General features: G+C 36.3%; 1 protein-coding gene across 4 annotated transcripts in view; it reads right to left on the minus strand.

Moving 5' to 3' along the window:
- Positions 1–15,708, minus strand: part of PER3 (period circadian regulator 3) — a 154,683-nt gene that overhangs the window by 119,472 nt on the left and 19,503 nt on the right. For all 4 annotated transcript variants that reach the window (XM_053690374.1, XM_053690376.1, XM_053690375.1 and 1 more), the window contains exons 2-6: positions 9,568–10,134; positions 6,885–7,036; positions 4,962–5,077; positions 3,878–4,079; positions 2,747–2,795 (exon numbers count right to left, since the gene is read on the minus strand). In XM_053690374.1, coding sequence (XP_053546349.1) covers positions 2,747–2,795; positions 3,878–4,079; positions 4,962–5,077; positions 6,885–7,036; positions 9,568–9,860 — 812 coding nt within the window. In that variant the 5' untranslated portion in view covers positions 9,861–10,134. The remainder of the gene's footprint in view (positions 1–2,746; positions 2,796–3,877; positions 4,080–4,961; positions 5,078–6,884; positions 7,037–9,567; positions 10,135–15,708) is intronic.

The raw sequence follows: 15,708 nt of genomic DNA on the forward strand, positions 1-15,708 counted from the left end.
ATATATATATATATATATATATATATATATATATATATATTATTTATTTTAAATAAAAACAATTTCTATGTGAAAACGCATTGGAATTGCCAGTATTTCTATTCAAAAAACATTAAAAGTGAATACAAATTCTATTGCATGTTGTAAACTATTTGACTGTGAAGGCCTTAAAAGTGTACATATAAGTGTATACATGTATATTTTTTAAAACTGTATTCTCTATCTGAATCATAAACGAAAAATGTTGGTTTTCATGTCCCTTTAAATACAACATACAAAATGAAGGAGTTTTAATTTATTTTGGAGATGTTCTCTATAATTATAAATCATAGAAAGGAAAAAATAAGGTATGTTCTTTATTTTTGCTAGAAAGTTAGCAATTATTTCACTGACCTTAATTCATAAAAAATAACAAGACGCGCATAAACATAGGCGAACCAAAAAAATCGCTAAAATGCCATGCGAATTGCTACAGCGTGGTATAACTTCCTGTAATACTGGAATGTATAATGTCATTTGTATAAGCGTACAAACTATTACATAACAGTACTTTTTAGAACAACGAACAGCATTTATTAATGCAAACAAGTGCAAGATGTATCAACTTAAACTGATTGCAGGCTTTGTTCAGCATGTAACTGGAGTATATCTGCACAATTAAAGCCACAGATGGATTATTCTAAACGTACCTTTTTTTTGCACCTCTCCATAATAAATATTAAGCTGGATGCCATATATTATTAGTAATGTGGTCTATATAGATTTACGCAGTGTGTCCAATAATTATAAGAGACACTTTTGCACAAAAAGAAACATTATTCAATCTGCCAATAAACTGTTTATAAAATATGGCAAACTGCAGTAAAATTAGGTCAATAACCCGCAAGTTGTATAAACAAAAAAATTGCTTTTAGAAAACTACCACATTCAGTAATGATGAATATACAATATTACAAAATAACAATATTTTATTTCACTGAAAGAGCTGTGTGTACGCCAGCTTAAAAAATAAATCAAACACAACATAATTATTTATTTCCTGACAGTAGTTATTAGATAGCTGTCCATTGTAGTTTAAAAATACAGGAAGCTATGTATCAAATTCCAAAATTGAAGCTCATATTCATTTCTAGAGTCAGTAAAGAAACAGGACAGAACTTGGCTAATCTATAGCTGGAAACTGGCCAGGTCAGCAACTTGAAAGTAACAGGACATGACTGACTCATTTGAAGGAACAAATTGGCAATTTGGAAGCGGGACAGAACCTGACAAACTTTTAGGGCCAGATTATGTTAAAAAAAAAAAAATATCATACAGAATATCCCCTTCCTCAGACCTCTGAGGAAGGGGATACCCTGTCTCTGAAACGTTACAATAAATGTGTGTTTCTGAAGAAAAGACCAGTGAGTGCAAGTTCTTGTTACTGTTATCTATTATTCACTAGCACCCTGGCAGCTGGATTTGGAAGTGAGAGTGCAGGTAGATGCACTCTCACAAACCAAGTATTTCAATAGTCAGCACTCTCTGGACTTACAACATAGTGCATTTTATTAAATAAACAGTGACGTTTCAGGGTGTTCACCCCTTCATCAAACCAGACTTCATGGTCTGATGAAGGGGTGAACACCCCGAAACGTCACTAGTTTTGAAATAAATATATAAATAAATATATACACATGCACACATACATACATATACACACACATTGATTGGAGTAGCCGTGTTAGTCCAGAGATTTAGATATCAAAATAACAAGAGTATTGCATTGAGCAATGATACTTTTTTAATGGACTAACTATACATTTATAAGATGACAAGCTTTCGGAAGAGTTCCTTCCTTTATCAAGTCTGAAGCAATACAGACCAATTTGATGGAATTTACAGATTATATCTTAAAACACAGGCTAAAAAGACAGAAAGTACTACAGAGGTCTGAGTGCAGGGGGAGGAGGGGGTGTCGTAAAAATCATGAGGGGGGTTTAGGAGACAGAGGCATACAGTGTCCAGTGAAGGATAATAGACGGGGGAAATATATGGTTATACACAGAACATATTTTGAACACCTAGGTTACAGATTTTGTTTGCTCATTCGGTGTGACTGACATGTCCTGCTCTAGAGCAATTAGCTGTGCAAGAGTAAAACATCTCTCTTAAATAAATCATGCAAATCGCCAATATTATCACAATATTCAGTGAACACACAGGTACTGTCTGGCCAGACTAGTGAGCTACGGCTTGCTTGCATTTGACCCTGTAGTTTTTTTTTACTTTGTTTGAGTATCTTTAACAGATAGCAACTGCACTGGTGTTTTAGATTATACAGTCTAGCAGTAGCCATTTAGATTTCAGTCTCACCACATTGATTGCTTTGGCATTTTCTTCATTGTGATAATATTGGCGATTTGCATGATTTATTTAAAGCACAGAGAGATGTTTTAGTCTGCTCAAATTTTCTCATATTTTTAAACTATATGTGCAAGGTGACAGTAGACAAAACGATGAACTTAAATAAAATATTTATTTTTTTCATACACCTTTTGTATTGAATTATTCACTTGATCACACACAAGGTCACCACACGTAAGCGCTGTTATTTGTTAAATATATATATATATATATATATATATACATACACACACACACATCTCTAGTTACCAGGAACAAATAACTAGCAAATTAGATCTAATAATAATTAATTAACAACAAGGATGACTGTGCTGAAATGATATTTTCCAAATAAACTTACCTTATTCTACAGAAAAAGGACTTTACTTGAGTATATTCATACAGTGATGCTGCAAGAAAAAGAAAGTTATTTAAATATCTGCTAGCAAGTGGAGTATCAAGTGTGACAAAAAAATAAAATAATAATAATAGTGCGATGGATACTACTTTATTGTTCTTCTCCATACAGCTCACTATTTTACACTGCACACAGCAATTTTTCAGTCTTACATTTGCAGAAATAAAGTACAAGGCACACGAAAGGTAAACAGAAACTGCCATTCTGTTCTGTGGAATCCTTACTGTAGTTGATTATTATTGCTGCACATTGCTCCCTGACAAGTTGCCTTAGCTGCCTATCCTAACTTGCCAGCAGTGTGAGGAGTGCAAGTATCAGCTGCTATTGTTACAGAGGTAATCCTGAGAAGTAAGAATAATCAACTAGATCACGACTACAAGGGTATGTTTGCAATGCATAATCAAAGGCTGCATAGACTAACTAGAAGCTGAACTACTCTGTTCTCCTCTGAATGGTTGCACGAAACAAATAAGTGTATAGAAGACAGTAGGATTAGTAACAAACACTAAATGAAAGTGAAGATATGTAAGAGATCTTGTTTGCGATTATGTAGATAACATTTTTAAAGGGATAGGGAAATCTGCATGGGTGCTTTTCAACTTGAAATAGAAGCAGTTTTGAAATATACTTCCAATAGCAAAAATGTTTCTAGTAATAGATATAACTGTTTTTCAGTGGCATACGTGCATATGCTGCAAGGACCTGTGCATCAGTATTCAAACACCAATCCTTTGTCAGAGAGGTGGCAGTGTTGTGTATTACATATGTGAAGACTTCATTCGAGTCATACAAGCCACGGCTGACTCTCTAAGCAGACATGGTGCTTGAATACTTGTGCACGGGCACTCGCAGCATATGTGCACATGCCGTCGAAAAACAGTAATAACTTTTATTAGAAGTAATTTTGCTAATGAAAGTATATTGCAAAAACTTTTCTATCTAAATAAGAAATGCACGTTTCAATTTTGGCCTTTATATCTCTTTAATATCTGCAACCCATGTAATGAAGAATATAGCAAGGCCATGAACTGCCCTTCCCCGAACAATCTTTATAGTTGTCAAGGCTGTTATTACCCGTCTCTGTTCCTATATTCCAGGGTAGCAGGTGCGACTGAGTTGTGTGCTTGTAGAAGACATTAACATCTTGCGGGGCAAGGAGCTCAACAAATCTTGAGGAGTCAAGCACTTTCTTCTTACAATTTAGAATGGAAGCGGCTTGCTCTGAGATGTATACCATTTTCCCAGACGTCAGCGAAAACACGATCACAAATGTGTCCTGAAAAATGAAGAACAAAATGGAGTTTTAGAATATTAACTGTACAGATCTAACATTCTTAACATTAATTCAAACCCGAAATGTTGCCCGTTATGACCAGGCCCTTATTGTTCCTATACAACTTTATGAATGTGCATGGCGCTGTGGATATTCGCGATTTATGGACTACCTATTTGGGTCTATGCAGTAAGGAGGTGATGGTGAACGCTGACAGTTTTTCGTATTGATTGTCAAAACAATAATCTTATCAGAAAACTGTAATGCAAATGATATCTTTTTAAAACTTTTAATACTTAAAGAAACATTCTGAAGTAAAAAAAGTTCTAATGTTAAAGCATTTTGTTTTTGCATTTACATGCTGAGGTAACGGTTTATTCCCTGCATTTCATTTTTGAATCGGAATGTACCTCTATGTTACCTATCTGAAACGTAAAATAAAATATATATAAAAAAAATACATATTTATAGGATTTTATTTACTTTGATTAATTCAATAATAATAAATAAAAAAAACTTAAGTAAATTAAAATACACTGAGTTTAATATATATATATATATCCAAAATTCCAGATCTTACCCACAAGTGGAAAACTGCCTGGGTGCAACTTTAAACAACAAATAGTAGCCAAAATGAAGTGCACTCTCAGGTCTTTCACAGCAAAAGTTACTTTATTGATGTAACGTTTTCGGAGGACTTGCCTCCTTGCTGATGAAGGAGGCAAGTCCTCCGAAAACGTTACATCAATAAAGTAACTTTTGCTGTGAAAGACCTGAGAGTGCACTTCATTTTGGCTACTATATATATATATATCCAAATTAATGTTTAATAAGATTTATAATTTAAAACAAAATGCTAAATGAGGTAATGTTTTAGGGCCGTACCGTGTTTTTGGGTGGGTGTTCAGATGTAATCATTTCTAAGTCTTCAATAGTATGTACATTTGCATCTATTCGAGTGGTTCCACTATCATTGAGGACCTGGAAAAATGCACTGTTTGCTAAAGGGGAAAAAATACATATAAATTATTTACAGTACACAATAAAAATAAAAACATTTCCCTAGGTTAAATAACCTTGAAATAGCCCACGCTGCTTTAGTAACGTAGAACAACCAGTAAGGTATTTTTAAACAACAAATTAACAGATTTTCTTTGAATGTCTTGAGCAGTTGATTTTCGAGTATTGAATTTAGACAAAAACTAAATTCGATACTAGGTAATAGAGACTCTAGAATTAATATTGTCTGCTAGGACGTGGAAATTGAATACAGAGGTTGGTTTTGTTTTTATATAAAAAAAAAAAAAAAAATCTTAATTTTGCAATTCCCAGCTTAATCCTTAATAAACCATAAAATATTTTAACATTTTAGAATTGCATAGATAGGTATCCTTTTTTTTTTTTGAGAAAAAATAAAAATAAAATGTTGGCCAAAATACAGCACACATTTGCCTATTTATACAATTATAATTCTATAAAATATTTCACCATCCTTATTATGTAAACCGTTTTTTTGCTGTAAAAGCTAAAATAAAGAGCCAACAATCAACCAACAGTAATACAAAGATAAAGTCATTAAGTACCAAGGGCTGTTCGGGTTAACCTGATTGGTTAGAGTGGTCTGGTGAACGAGCCAGACCAAAAAAAAAAATAAGAATAATATGAATGGTGCATGTGTGTATGAGCTGTAATGTTTAAAGGGAAACACTTTTGAATGAGTCCATAAAATCTACAGAAATTAAAAATACTAAACACTAAATGTTCACCCTTTTAAATATTTTTTTTTTAAATGTATTTATCGTTTTTAAAACATTTATATATGTATAATAATTTCAATATAGTCAAATGTAGTGAAAACTATAAAATACTATAAATGTACAGTCAATTCTATGATAATCAAGCATTTAAACACAAACACTGAAACATAAATTTGGATTGCCAAGTGTGCCACAGTCTAAAAAAAAGGTTTTAGAATCACTTAGTGAGCGCATATAATTTTTGCACTACTTGCAAGTGTTTAATACATAGGTGACATCCTGATTGGGAGCTGCAAGCATTGCATTGTCCAAGCGGAACACAGTAGGGTAATTCTGCTGCCCCTGCTGACTGGCTGGTCAGTAGTTTCCTATTTGGGACCAGAACTTCTCTACTTTGATGGGCTTAAAGGGACAGTCAACCATAGAATTGTTATTGTTTTAAAAAATAGATAATCCCTTTATTACTCATTTCCTAGTTTTGCATAACCAACACAGTTATATTAATGTACTTTTTACCTTTGTGATTACCTTGTATCTAGGAACCTTCTTCCAGCCCCCTGATCACATGACTGTGACTGTTTACTATCTATTGTCTTAAATTTAGCATTGTTTTGTGCTAAATCTTAAATAACTTTCTGTGCCTGAACACAGTGTTATCTATATGGCCCACGTGTACTTTCTGTCTCTTTGTGTTGAAAAGAGATTTAAAAAGCCTGTGATAAGAGACAGCCCTCAAAGGCTTAGAAATTAGCATATGAGCCTACCTATGTTTAGTTTAAACTAAGAATACCAAGAGAAAAAAGCAAATTTGATGATAAAAGTAAATTGGAAAGTCAATTAAAATTAAAAGTCCTATCTGAATAATGAAAGTTTAATTTACACTTGACTGTCCCTTTAAACAGAGACTTTCAGTGAGAATAGTGCAAAAATAACACGCTCTAATGAATTGAATTTATCTATGTAACATTTGAAGTCCATCCACAAACCAAAGCATAGGTCATTATCAAAGAAAAATATATTTCTATATTCCATTTACTGTAGTCGTCCTTACCTTGAACTTGTTTCACACACTTCAAGGCATAGTTGAGAGCATCCACTGTGCTAGGCTTGCTGCGACTTATCTTCTCACATGGGAGACGTTTTTTCATTTCTTGCACCATACTCATTAATTCTTTATGTGAGCGAGTTCTTTCCATTTGTTCACTGTAAACAAATAACACTGTCAATATGTGTATATATGTTTATTAGGTACCTATACTAGGGATGCAAGAGAGATGCTCCCATGGAAACTAGAGGACTTAATAGGCTTTCCTATCTCTCGGAGATGGTAGGAACACTTTAAATAGCAATATTCCGGCCATCGTAATAGAGAAGCTGAAGGGTTAATGTGGCTTTGTTCAGCAGTTTTAAAATTGTTTTTGAAAAACAGTCTATGGACGATAAAGTACAAATCAACATACATAGCCCCCAATAACCAACCTATTGGTTTCTTTTTTCCAATATATATATATGATAATATAAAGGCCTAGATTACAGATGCCCATTTGTGCTGGTAATACAAGTAGATAGTTAAAAAAAATTTGCTTACAGTAGTGGAGCACTACAGTACTCACATCGGATAAAGCGGATGTGAAATTATAAAGTAAAGATTTCTACGAAAAACAACTCTAGAGTTAATAAAATCCAATAATGCAAATGTGCAAAGTGAATCAATTAGGTAGTGGAGTTTTTCTTTTATTTCTTGAGCAAGTGAACACACAATGGCAAGTGTTAAAAGTTGTTAACAGGTTTTCAAAAGCGTTAAATATGAACAGATTGCAGGAGGACAAAATGTATCGGACTTGTAATACATGTGCGATGAGTGTGCTACTACCGCTTTGTGCTGTCCACTGAACGTATAGGGCATGTGATATATGTATCAGGAGAGTTGAATGCTTTTGTTAAAAAAAAAATGTAACTAACAACTTGTAATACCGGATAAGGGTGCTCAATTACACTCCACTTGTAATTTAGTCTTAAGTCGTTTCAAGACCCCAATGTTTACCTTCTTTATTCTGGCAATTTACATGCACAGTGCATTGTAGGCTTTAGGAAGTTATATAGATGATGTTCTGGAATACAATATCGATTTAAATCCCAGTCACTATGTGCAGAATTATATAACATTTTTAATGTTTACTGACACTTTAAAGTTGGGCTTAATGTTTAAAACAAAAATTCAAAAATGAGTTTAAATCACTTTACTTTTTTTTTTTTTTTTTTAATGTACACTTATTTCTATAATTCTAGTGTAAATTATTCTAGGGTTCAAGTGATCTTTTGAAGGCAAAAAAAAAAATAATAAAAAAAAATAATATATATACACATACATATATATACACATACATATATATATATATATATATATATATATATATATATATATATATATATATATATATATATATATATATATATATATATATATATATATATATATATATATATATAATGATCTACATTGTGCTATCACCCTATTCCTATAAAGCTAAAACAGAACAAGTATTATTGAATGCTTTGATTGTCAGAGTCAATGCCTCTGGAAAGCTATAAATTTATAACTTCTTTAAAGAGTCAATATTCTTGTCAGAGTTAATGCCTCCTGAAGGCTATCACTTATACCTACTATGCAGAGTCAATATTCTTGTAGGACTCAATAGCTCTGGAAGGCTATCACTTATAACTACTAGCCAGAGTCAATATTCTTGTCTGAGTCAATGCTTTTGGAAGGTTATAACTTATAACTACTAGCCGTAGTCCATATTTGTTTCTGAGTCAATAGCTCTGGAAGGCTATCACTTATAACAACTATCCAAAGTCAATATTAATAATTGTTCTACCCAGAGCCTTTTTAATGGGTGCCGATTTTACAGACCACCCCGCCTAAAACATTTGCCAAAAATTAGTTAAAAATTGTCTAATATTTTTTTTCCAATGTTTATTGCTCACATTATCATCAAATACATTTATATTAAATTATTCAATAAATTTGTGCTTTGGATAGCAGAAAATGTTACAGTATGAGAAGGTACTACACTGGCCCGACCAAGCTACTTTATAATGCTACCCGGGTGGCAAGATTTTCTGCGGAGAACATTGTTATTGTCGGAGTCAATGCCTCTGGAAGGTTATTACTTATAACTTCTATCCACACATATATATTCAACATACACATGTTTAAAGTGAATGTAAATTTTGATGCTAAAGTGCCCGGTTTTTAAAACTTCGATTAAAAACAGGGGCACTTTAATTCATCAAAATTTTCATTTTACTCCTGCTGTGAAAAAAAAACTTACCTTTTAATCTTCACAGCAGCTCCAGCTTCCTCCTCCCGTTTCAAAGCCTCTTCCTGGGTCTAAAATGAGGCATCGGCTTCCTCCAATCACAGCAGTGAATCAGACACTGAATCCCCCGGGGGGGAAGCTGTGATTGGAGGATGACCTATCAATCATTTCTGACATCAGAAATGGCTTGTGAGACCGGAGCAAGCTGGAGCTGCTGTGAAGATTAAAAGGTAAGTTTTTTCTCACAACAGGAGTGAAATGTAAATTTTGATGAATTAAAGTGCCCCTGTTTTTAATCAAAGTTTTAAAAACCGGGCACTTTAGCATCAAAATTTACATTCCCTTTAAATCTAAAGCCTTAATAATTCCTACTTATGAACAAACACATTTATTTCTGGAAACTTAGATCACCTGTTGTTACTACTTCCTGTAGATTTACTCGGTCTTCTGAACGCACAGTTTGATCTTCTACTGGGCTCATTTATATGGGAATCTGTCCCACTGGACTCCGGTCCATTGCAGTCATTTCCACTAGAGTCATTGCCATTAGAACCATTTGAGTGCATCTCCATATCTTCGTGATGTTGACAGCTCTGGTCCTCTGAAGCTTCACAGTTCAGCGTCTTCTCTGAAAGGCTTTCCGTTACAGCAGAAGACCAGTTCACATTTTGGATTAAGTCAACACTCTGATTCTCTGCCATCATTTTTTCAGTGTTATTATAAAAAGTTATACAAACAGATTTTCATGGCCTTTAATACTGATAAAATGTTCACCTACGAGTTCGTAGTAACTTGCAGGTCAAAAATAAAATAGTTTTCAGGTCTGTCCAGTTATGTCAGAGGAGTAAATTACTTTTTTATAATTCAATTTAGATTTTGTATATTGATTTACTCCAAAGTTCCACATTTGTAACATTTGCTAAATTTGAATGCCCCCTAATATACAGACTATAACTCACTGTCCGTTTAAAAATGTTTCTAAAAGGAGAAGGGGAAAAAAAAGGGATAAATATTAATAAAACATTGATCCAGTAAAATTGTTACTTAAAGTTTGTGACATTTCATTTTGAAAAAGGACATTAATCAAATACGTATATTACATATACACAATAAAGCACAGTATTGTAACAGATATGCATACAAAATACATTCTAAAAGCATTTAACACTGATTTTCATAGCAAAAATGAGTTGAGCAATTAATGGAGTAAATTTACCATCCTTACAGGAGGAGAAGTTCGCAAGTAGTGAACCAGGTAAATATGTAACATTCCACAGGAGAAATCAATTGCTCTAGAGCAGGGCATTTCACTAACCCCAAACGAGCCAGTGTCGGGGTGATTGGTTTCGCCACTTCTGATGCTATATAGAGCAGCGAGCCTGCTCCACAGAGCAGAAAAAGCTGTAGACGCAGCTTAATAAATTTACCCCTTTGTATCCACCCTCTGAAAACAGCATAGCATTTTAAACAACGTCCTAATTTATTTCTCTTATCAATTTTTCTTCATATCTTTTGTTGAAAAGCAGGGATGTAGTGCTCCAGATGCCTACCTAGGTATCTCTTCAACACAGCATATCATGGGAACGAAGCAAATTTGATAATAGAAGTAAACTAGAAAAAAAAAAAAAAAATTGTATTCTCTGAATCACAAAAGAAAAATAGTGGGTTTCATATCCCTTTAACTAGGGCTTAGAGTGAAGGTAAACTTTCACGAATGAGTGCCTGGTTTTTAAAAAACAGAATTTATGTTTACCTGATAAATTACTTTCTCCAACGGTGTGTCCGGTCCACGGCGTCATCCTTACTTGTGGGATATTCTCTTCCCCAACAGGAAATGGCAAAGAGCCCAGCAAAGCTGGTCACATGATCCCTCCTAGGCTCCGCCTTCCCCAGTCATTCGACCGACGTAAAGGAGGAATATTTGCATAGGAGAAATCATATGATACCGTGGTGACTGTAGTTAAAGAAAATAAATTATCAGACCTGATTAAAAAACCAGGGCGGGCCGTGGACCGGACACACCGTTGGAGAAAGTAATTTATCAGGTAAACATAAATTCTGTTTTCTCCAACATAGGTGTGTCCGGTCCACGGCGTCATCCTTACTTGTGGGAACCAATACCAAAGCTTTAGGACACGGATGATGGGAGGGAGCAAATCAGGTCACCTAGATGGAAGGCACCACGGCTTGCAAAACCTTTCTCCCAAAAATAGCCTCAGAAGAAGCAAAAGTATCAAATTTGTAAAATTTAGTAAAAGTGTGCAGTGAAGACCAAGTCGCTGCCTTACATATCTGATCAACAGAAGCCTCGTTCTTGAAGGCCCATGTGGAAGCCACGGCCCTAGTGGAATGAGCTGTGATTCTTTCAGGAGGCTGCCGTCCGGCAGTCTCATAAGCCAATCTGATGATGCTTTTAAGCCAAAAAGAGAGAGAGGTAGAAGTTGCTTTTTGACCTCTCCTTTTACCAGAATAAACAACAAACAAGGAAGATGTTTGTCTGAAATCCTTTGTAGCATCTAAATAGAATTTTAGAGCACGAACTACATCCAAATTGTGCAACAAACGTTCCTTCTTTGAAACTGGATTCGGACACAAAGAAGGCACGACTATCTCCTGGTTAATGTTTTTGTTAGAAACAACTTTCGGAAGAAAACCAGGTTTAGTACGCAAAACCACCTTATCTGCATGGAACACCAGATAAGGAGGAGAACACTGCAGAGCAGATAACTCTGAAACTCTTCTAGCAGAAGAAATTGCAACCCAAAACAAAACTTTCCAAGATAATAACTTAATATCTACGGAATGTAAGGGTTCAAACGGAACCCCCTGAAGAACTGAAAGAACTAAATTGAGACTCCAAGGAGGAGTCAAAGGTTTGTAAACAGGCTTGATTCTAACCAGAGCCTGAACAAAAGCTTGAACATCTGGCACAGCCGCCAGCTTTTTGTGAAGTAAAACAGATAAAGCAGAAATCTGTCCCTTCAAAGAACTTGCAGATAATCCTTTCTCCAAACCTTCTTGAAGAAAGGATAGAATCTTAGGAATCTTTATCTTGTTCCATGGGAATCCTTTAGATTCACACCAACAGATATATTTTTTCCATATTTTATGGTAGATTTTTCTAGTTACAGGCTTTCTGGCCTGAACAAGAGTATCAATGACAGAATCTGAGAACCCTCGCTTTGATAAAATCAAGCGTTCAATCTCCAAGCAGTCAGTTGGAGTGAGGCCAGATTCGGATGTTCGAACGGACCCTGAACAAGAAGGTCCTGTCTCAAAGGTAGCTTCCATGGTGGAGCCGATGACATATTCACCAGGTCTGCATACCAAGTCCTGCATGGCCACGCAGGAGCTATCAAGATCACCGATGCCCTCTCCTGATTGATCCTGGCTACCAGCCTGGGGATGAGAGGAAACGGTGGGAATACATAAGCTAGGTTGAAGGTCCAAGGTGCTACTAGTGCATCTACTAGAGTCGCCTTGGGATCCCTGGATCTGGACCCGTAGCAAGGAACCTTGAAGTTCTGACGAGAGGCCATCAGATCCATGTCTGGAATGCCCCACAATTGAGTAATTTGGGCAAAGATTTCCGGATGGAGTTCCCACTCCCCCGGATGAAATGTCTGACGACTCAGAAAATCCGCTTCCCAGTTTTCCACTCCTGGGATGTGGATTGCAGACAAGTGGCAGGAGTGAGTCTCCGCCCATTGAATGATTTTGGTCACTTCTTCCATCGCCAGGGAACTCCTTGTTCCCCCCTGATGGTTGATATACGCAACAGTCGTCATGTTGTCTGATTGAAACCGTATGAATTTGGCCTTTGCTAGCTGAGGCCAAGCCTTGAGAGCATTGAATATCGCTCTCAGTTCCAGAATATTTATCGGGAGAAGAGATTCTTCCCGAGACCAAAGACCCTGAGCTTTCAGGGGTTCCCAGACCGCGCCCCAGCCCACCAGACTGGCGTCGGTCGTGACAATGACCCACTCTGGTCTGCGGAAGCTCATCCCCTGTGACAGGTTGTCCAGGGTCAGCCACCAACGGAGTGAATCTCTGGTCCTCTGATCTACTTGAATCGTCGGAGACAAGTCTGTATAATCCCCATTCCACTGACTGAGCATGCACAGTTGTAATGGTCTCAGATGAATTTGCGCAAAAGGAACTATGTCCATTGCCGCGACCATCAAACCTATTACTTCCATGCACTGCGCTATGGAAGGAAGAGGAACAGAATGAAGTACTTGACACCAAAAAACTCTAAGCCATCTCCGTGGAGATGTTGCCTGTACAACGGCAAAGAGAATGACTGGGGAAGGCGGAGCCTAGGAGGGATCATGTGACCAGCTTTGCTGGGCTCTTTGCCATTTCCTGTTGGGGAAGAGAATATCCCACAAGTAAGGATGACGCCGTGGACCGGACACACCTATGTTGGAGAAATACTATTAAAAACAGGGACACTTTCATTCATGAAACTTTACATTTCAGCTGTTTTGTTAAAATACTTACCTTTTTTTCTTGCAAGCCGGAGCAGCGATTGCCCCCACAGCTCGTCTCTTCATACGTCAGCAATGAAGAATCCGGCTTCCTCCAATCACGGCGTGGCCTTAGGCAATGTTTGCTCTGGTGGGGAAGCCATGATTGCAGGAAGCCTGATTTGTCATTGCTGACATAAGAAGAGACGGGGGGTGGGGGGGGGGGCAAATCGCTGCTCCGGCTTGCAAGAAGAAAAGGTATTTTAACAAAACCACTGAAATGTAAACTTTCATGAATGAAAGTGCCCCTGTTTTTAATAGTATTTTTTAAAAACCGGGCACTCATTCGTGAAAGTTTACCTTCACTTTAACTATTTTTCAGGGGCTAAACACAGTTATATACAAGCAACAGTGCAATAATAAAATGTTACAACTAAATCCACATTCATGTCGCTTTAAAAATCGAAAACAAATGTGAATGCAGTGCAGTACTGGCAATACTAATTAGCATACATTTGCATAAATAATTACACAGCATAACACAGAAACAAATGCTAGTAGGACTGATTTTAAAGGGTAATTTGTTTATAATTAAATGCTAACACATATAGAGGACGTTTCAGCATGAAAGGATCATTATTTCTATATTTATTTATGATTATCTATATTGACCTGAACCTTAAAAATACCAGCTGGGTGGCAACCCTAATAATAATAAAAAAAATCTCAGAACTCCAATTCTTTAAAAAAAAATCCAATTTATATTTGTTACGTACAAATGTATTAAGACAGAATTTCCACAGCTGATGTTTCTAAAAGATTAGGAAGAACCCGGTACAGGTTTTATGAATGGCATGTGGCTTATTGGCGCATTTCTATTATCTAAGTGAAAGCTCGGCTCAGGTACAAATCGGCACAGGAAGTGATTAATGTCACTGCAGTGAAGTGAATGGATTAGTAAATACAGACGTATATTAATTAATAAAACAGATTAATTCACGATTTATTCCAAATTGTATCCAACATTCAAAAATGTATTTAAAAAAATAACTTACAGTATTCATCTAAAATCCCAAATTACATTATTAGCATGTATAAGATTTTAAACACAGCACTTGCTCAGAGAGCCTAAGGCACTTGTATTATGAGAATAAATGTGACTAGAGCAATATATGGAATCCATTTTATAACTATGTTATACATTTGCAAGAGTACTAGGTGGCAGCAGTATTACCTGTCATGTACTTGTACCAGAAATGTGCACGCTGCCTACCTAGGTATCTCTTCAACAAAGCATATTATGAGAATAAAGTAAAATTGAGAATAGAAGTAAAATAGAAACCTTTTTTTAACCCCTTAAGGACCAAGAACGTGTCAGGCACGTCCTACAAAAAAATTACAGTTAGTGACCAAGGATGTGCCTGACACGTCCTCTGGGGTTTGAAGCGCTGAAAGCCATTGTGATCGCTTACAGACGCTTTCAGGGTATTGCAGTGATGCCTCGATATTTAGGCATCCTGCAATACCCTTTTGTTAGCCATTGATACAAAGAGAGACACTCTGTGGCCCTCTCTGCATCGGCCAGCGATGGTGCCGATCATTGGTGGGTGGGAGCCATTGCAGGTAGGCGGCCTATCGCTGGAGGCCTTTCCGGATCCTGTCCTTCAAGTGCGCGCAAGTTACCGGGAGCGTGCAAGTGGGACAGAGGGCTGGTGCGTGTGTGATTTTAAGCGCATTAAATGTATTGGAAGGAGGGAGGGGGTAATAAACACTGGGAAAGTGATCTGGGAGTGTGGAGGGCTGCTACACTACTGAAAAATGCATTTTTTTAATTTTTATATAAAAACATTGCACATTTTTTAGCAAACTGGGTACTGGCAGCTGCCAGTACCCAAGATGGCGGCAAATAGGTAGAGGATTAGAGTGCTGTTTGGGGGGGGGGGGGTCAACACTGCATTATATATATATATATATATATATATATATATATATATGCTTTTATTTTAGTACTGGAAGACTTTCTGACAGTACTTAAGATGGCGGTGACAATTGTGAGGTGGGGGAGGGAAGAGAGCTGTTTGAG

The sequence above is a fragment of the Bombina bombina genome, chromosome 8 (genome assembly GCF_027579735.1).
Source record: "Bombina bombina isolate aBomBom1 chromosome 8, aBomBom1.pri, whole genome shotgun sequence".
Taxonomy (NCBI): Eukaryota; Metazoa; Chordata; class Amphibia; order Anura; family Bombinatoridae; genus Bombina; species Bombina bombina.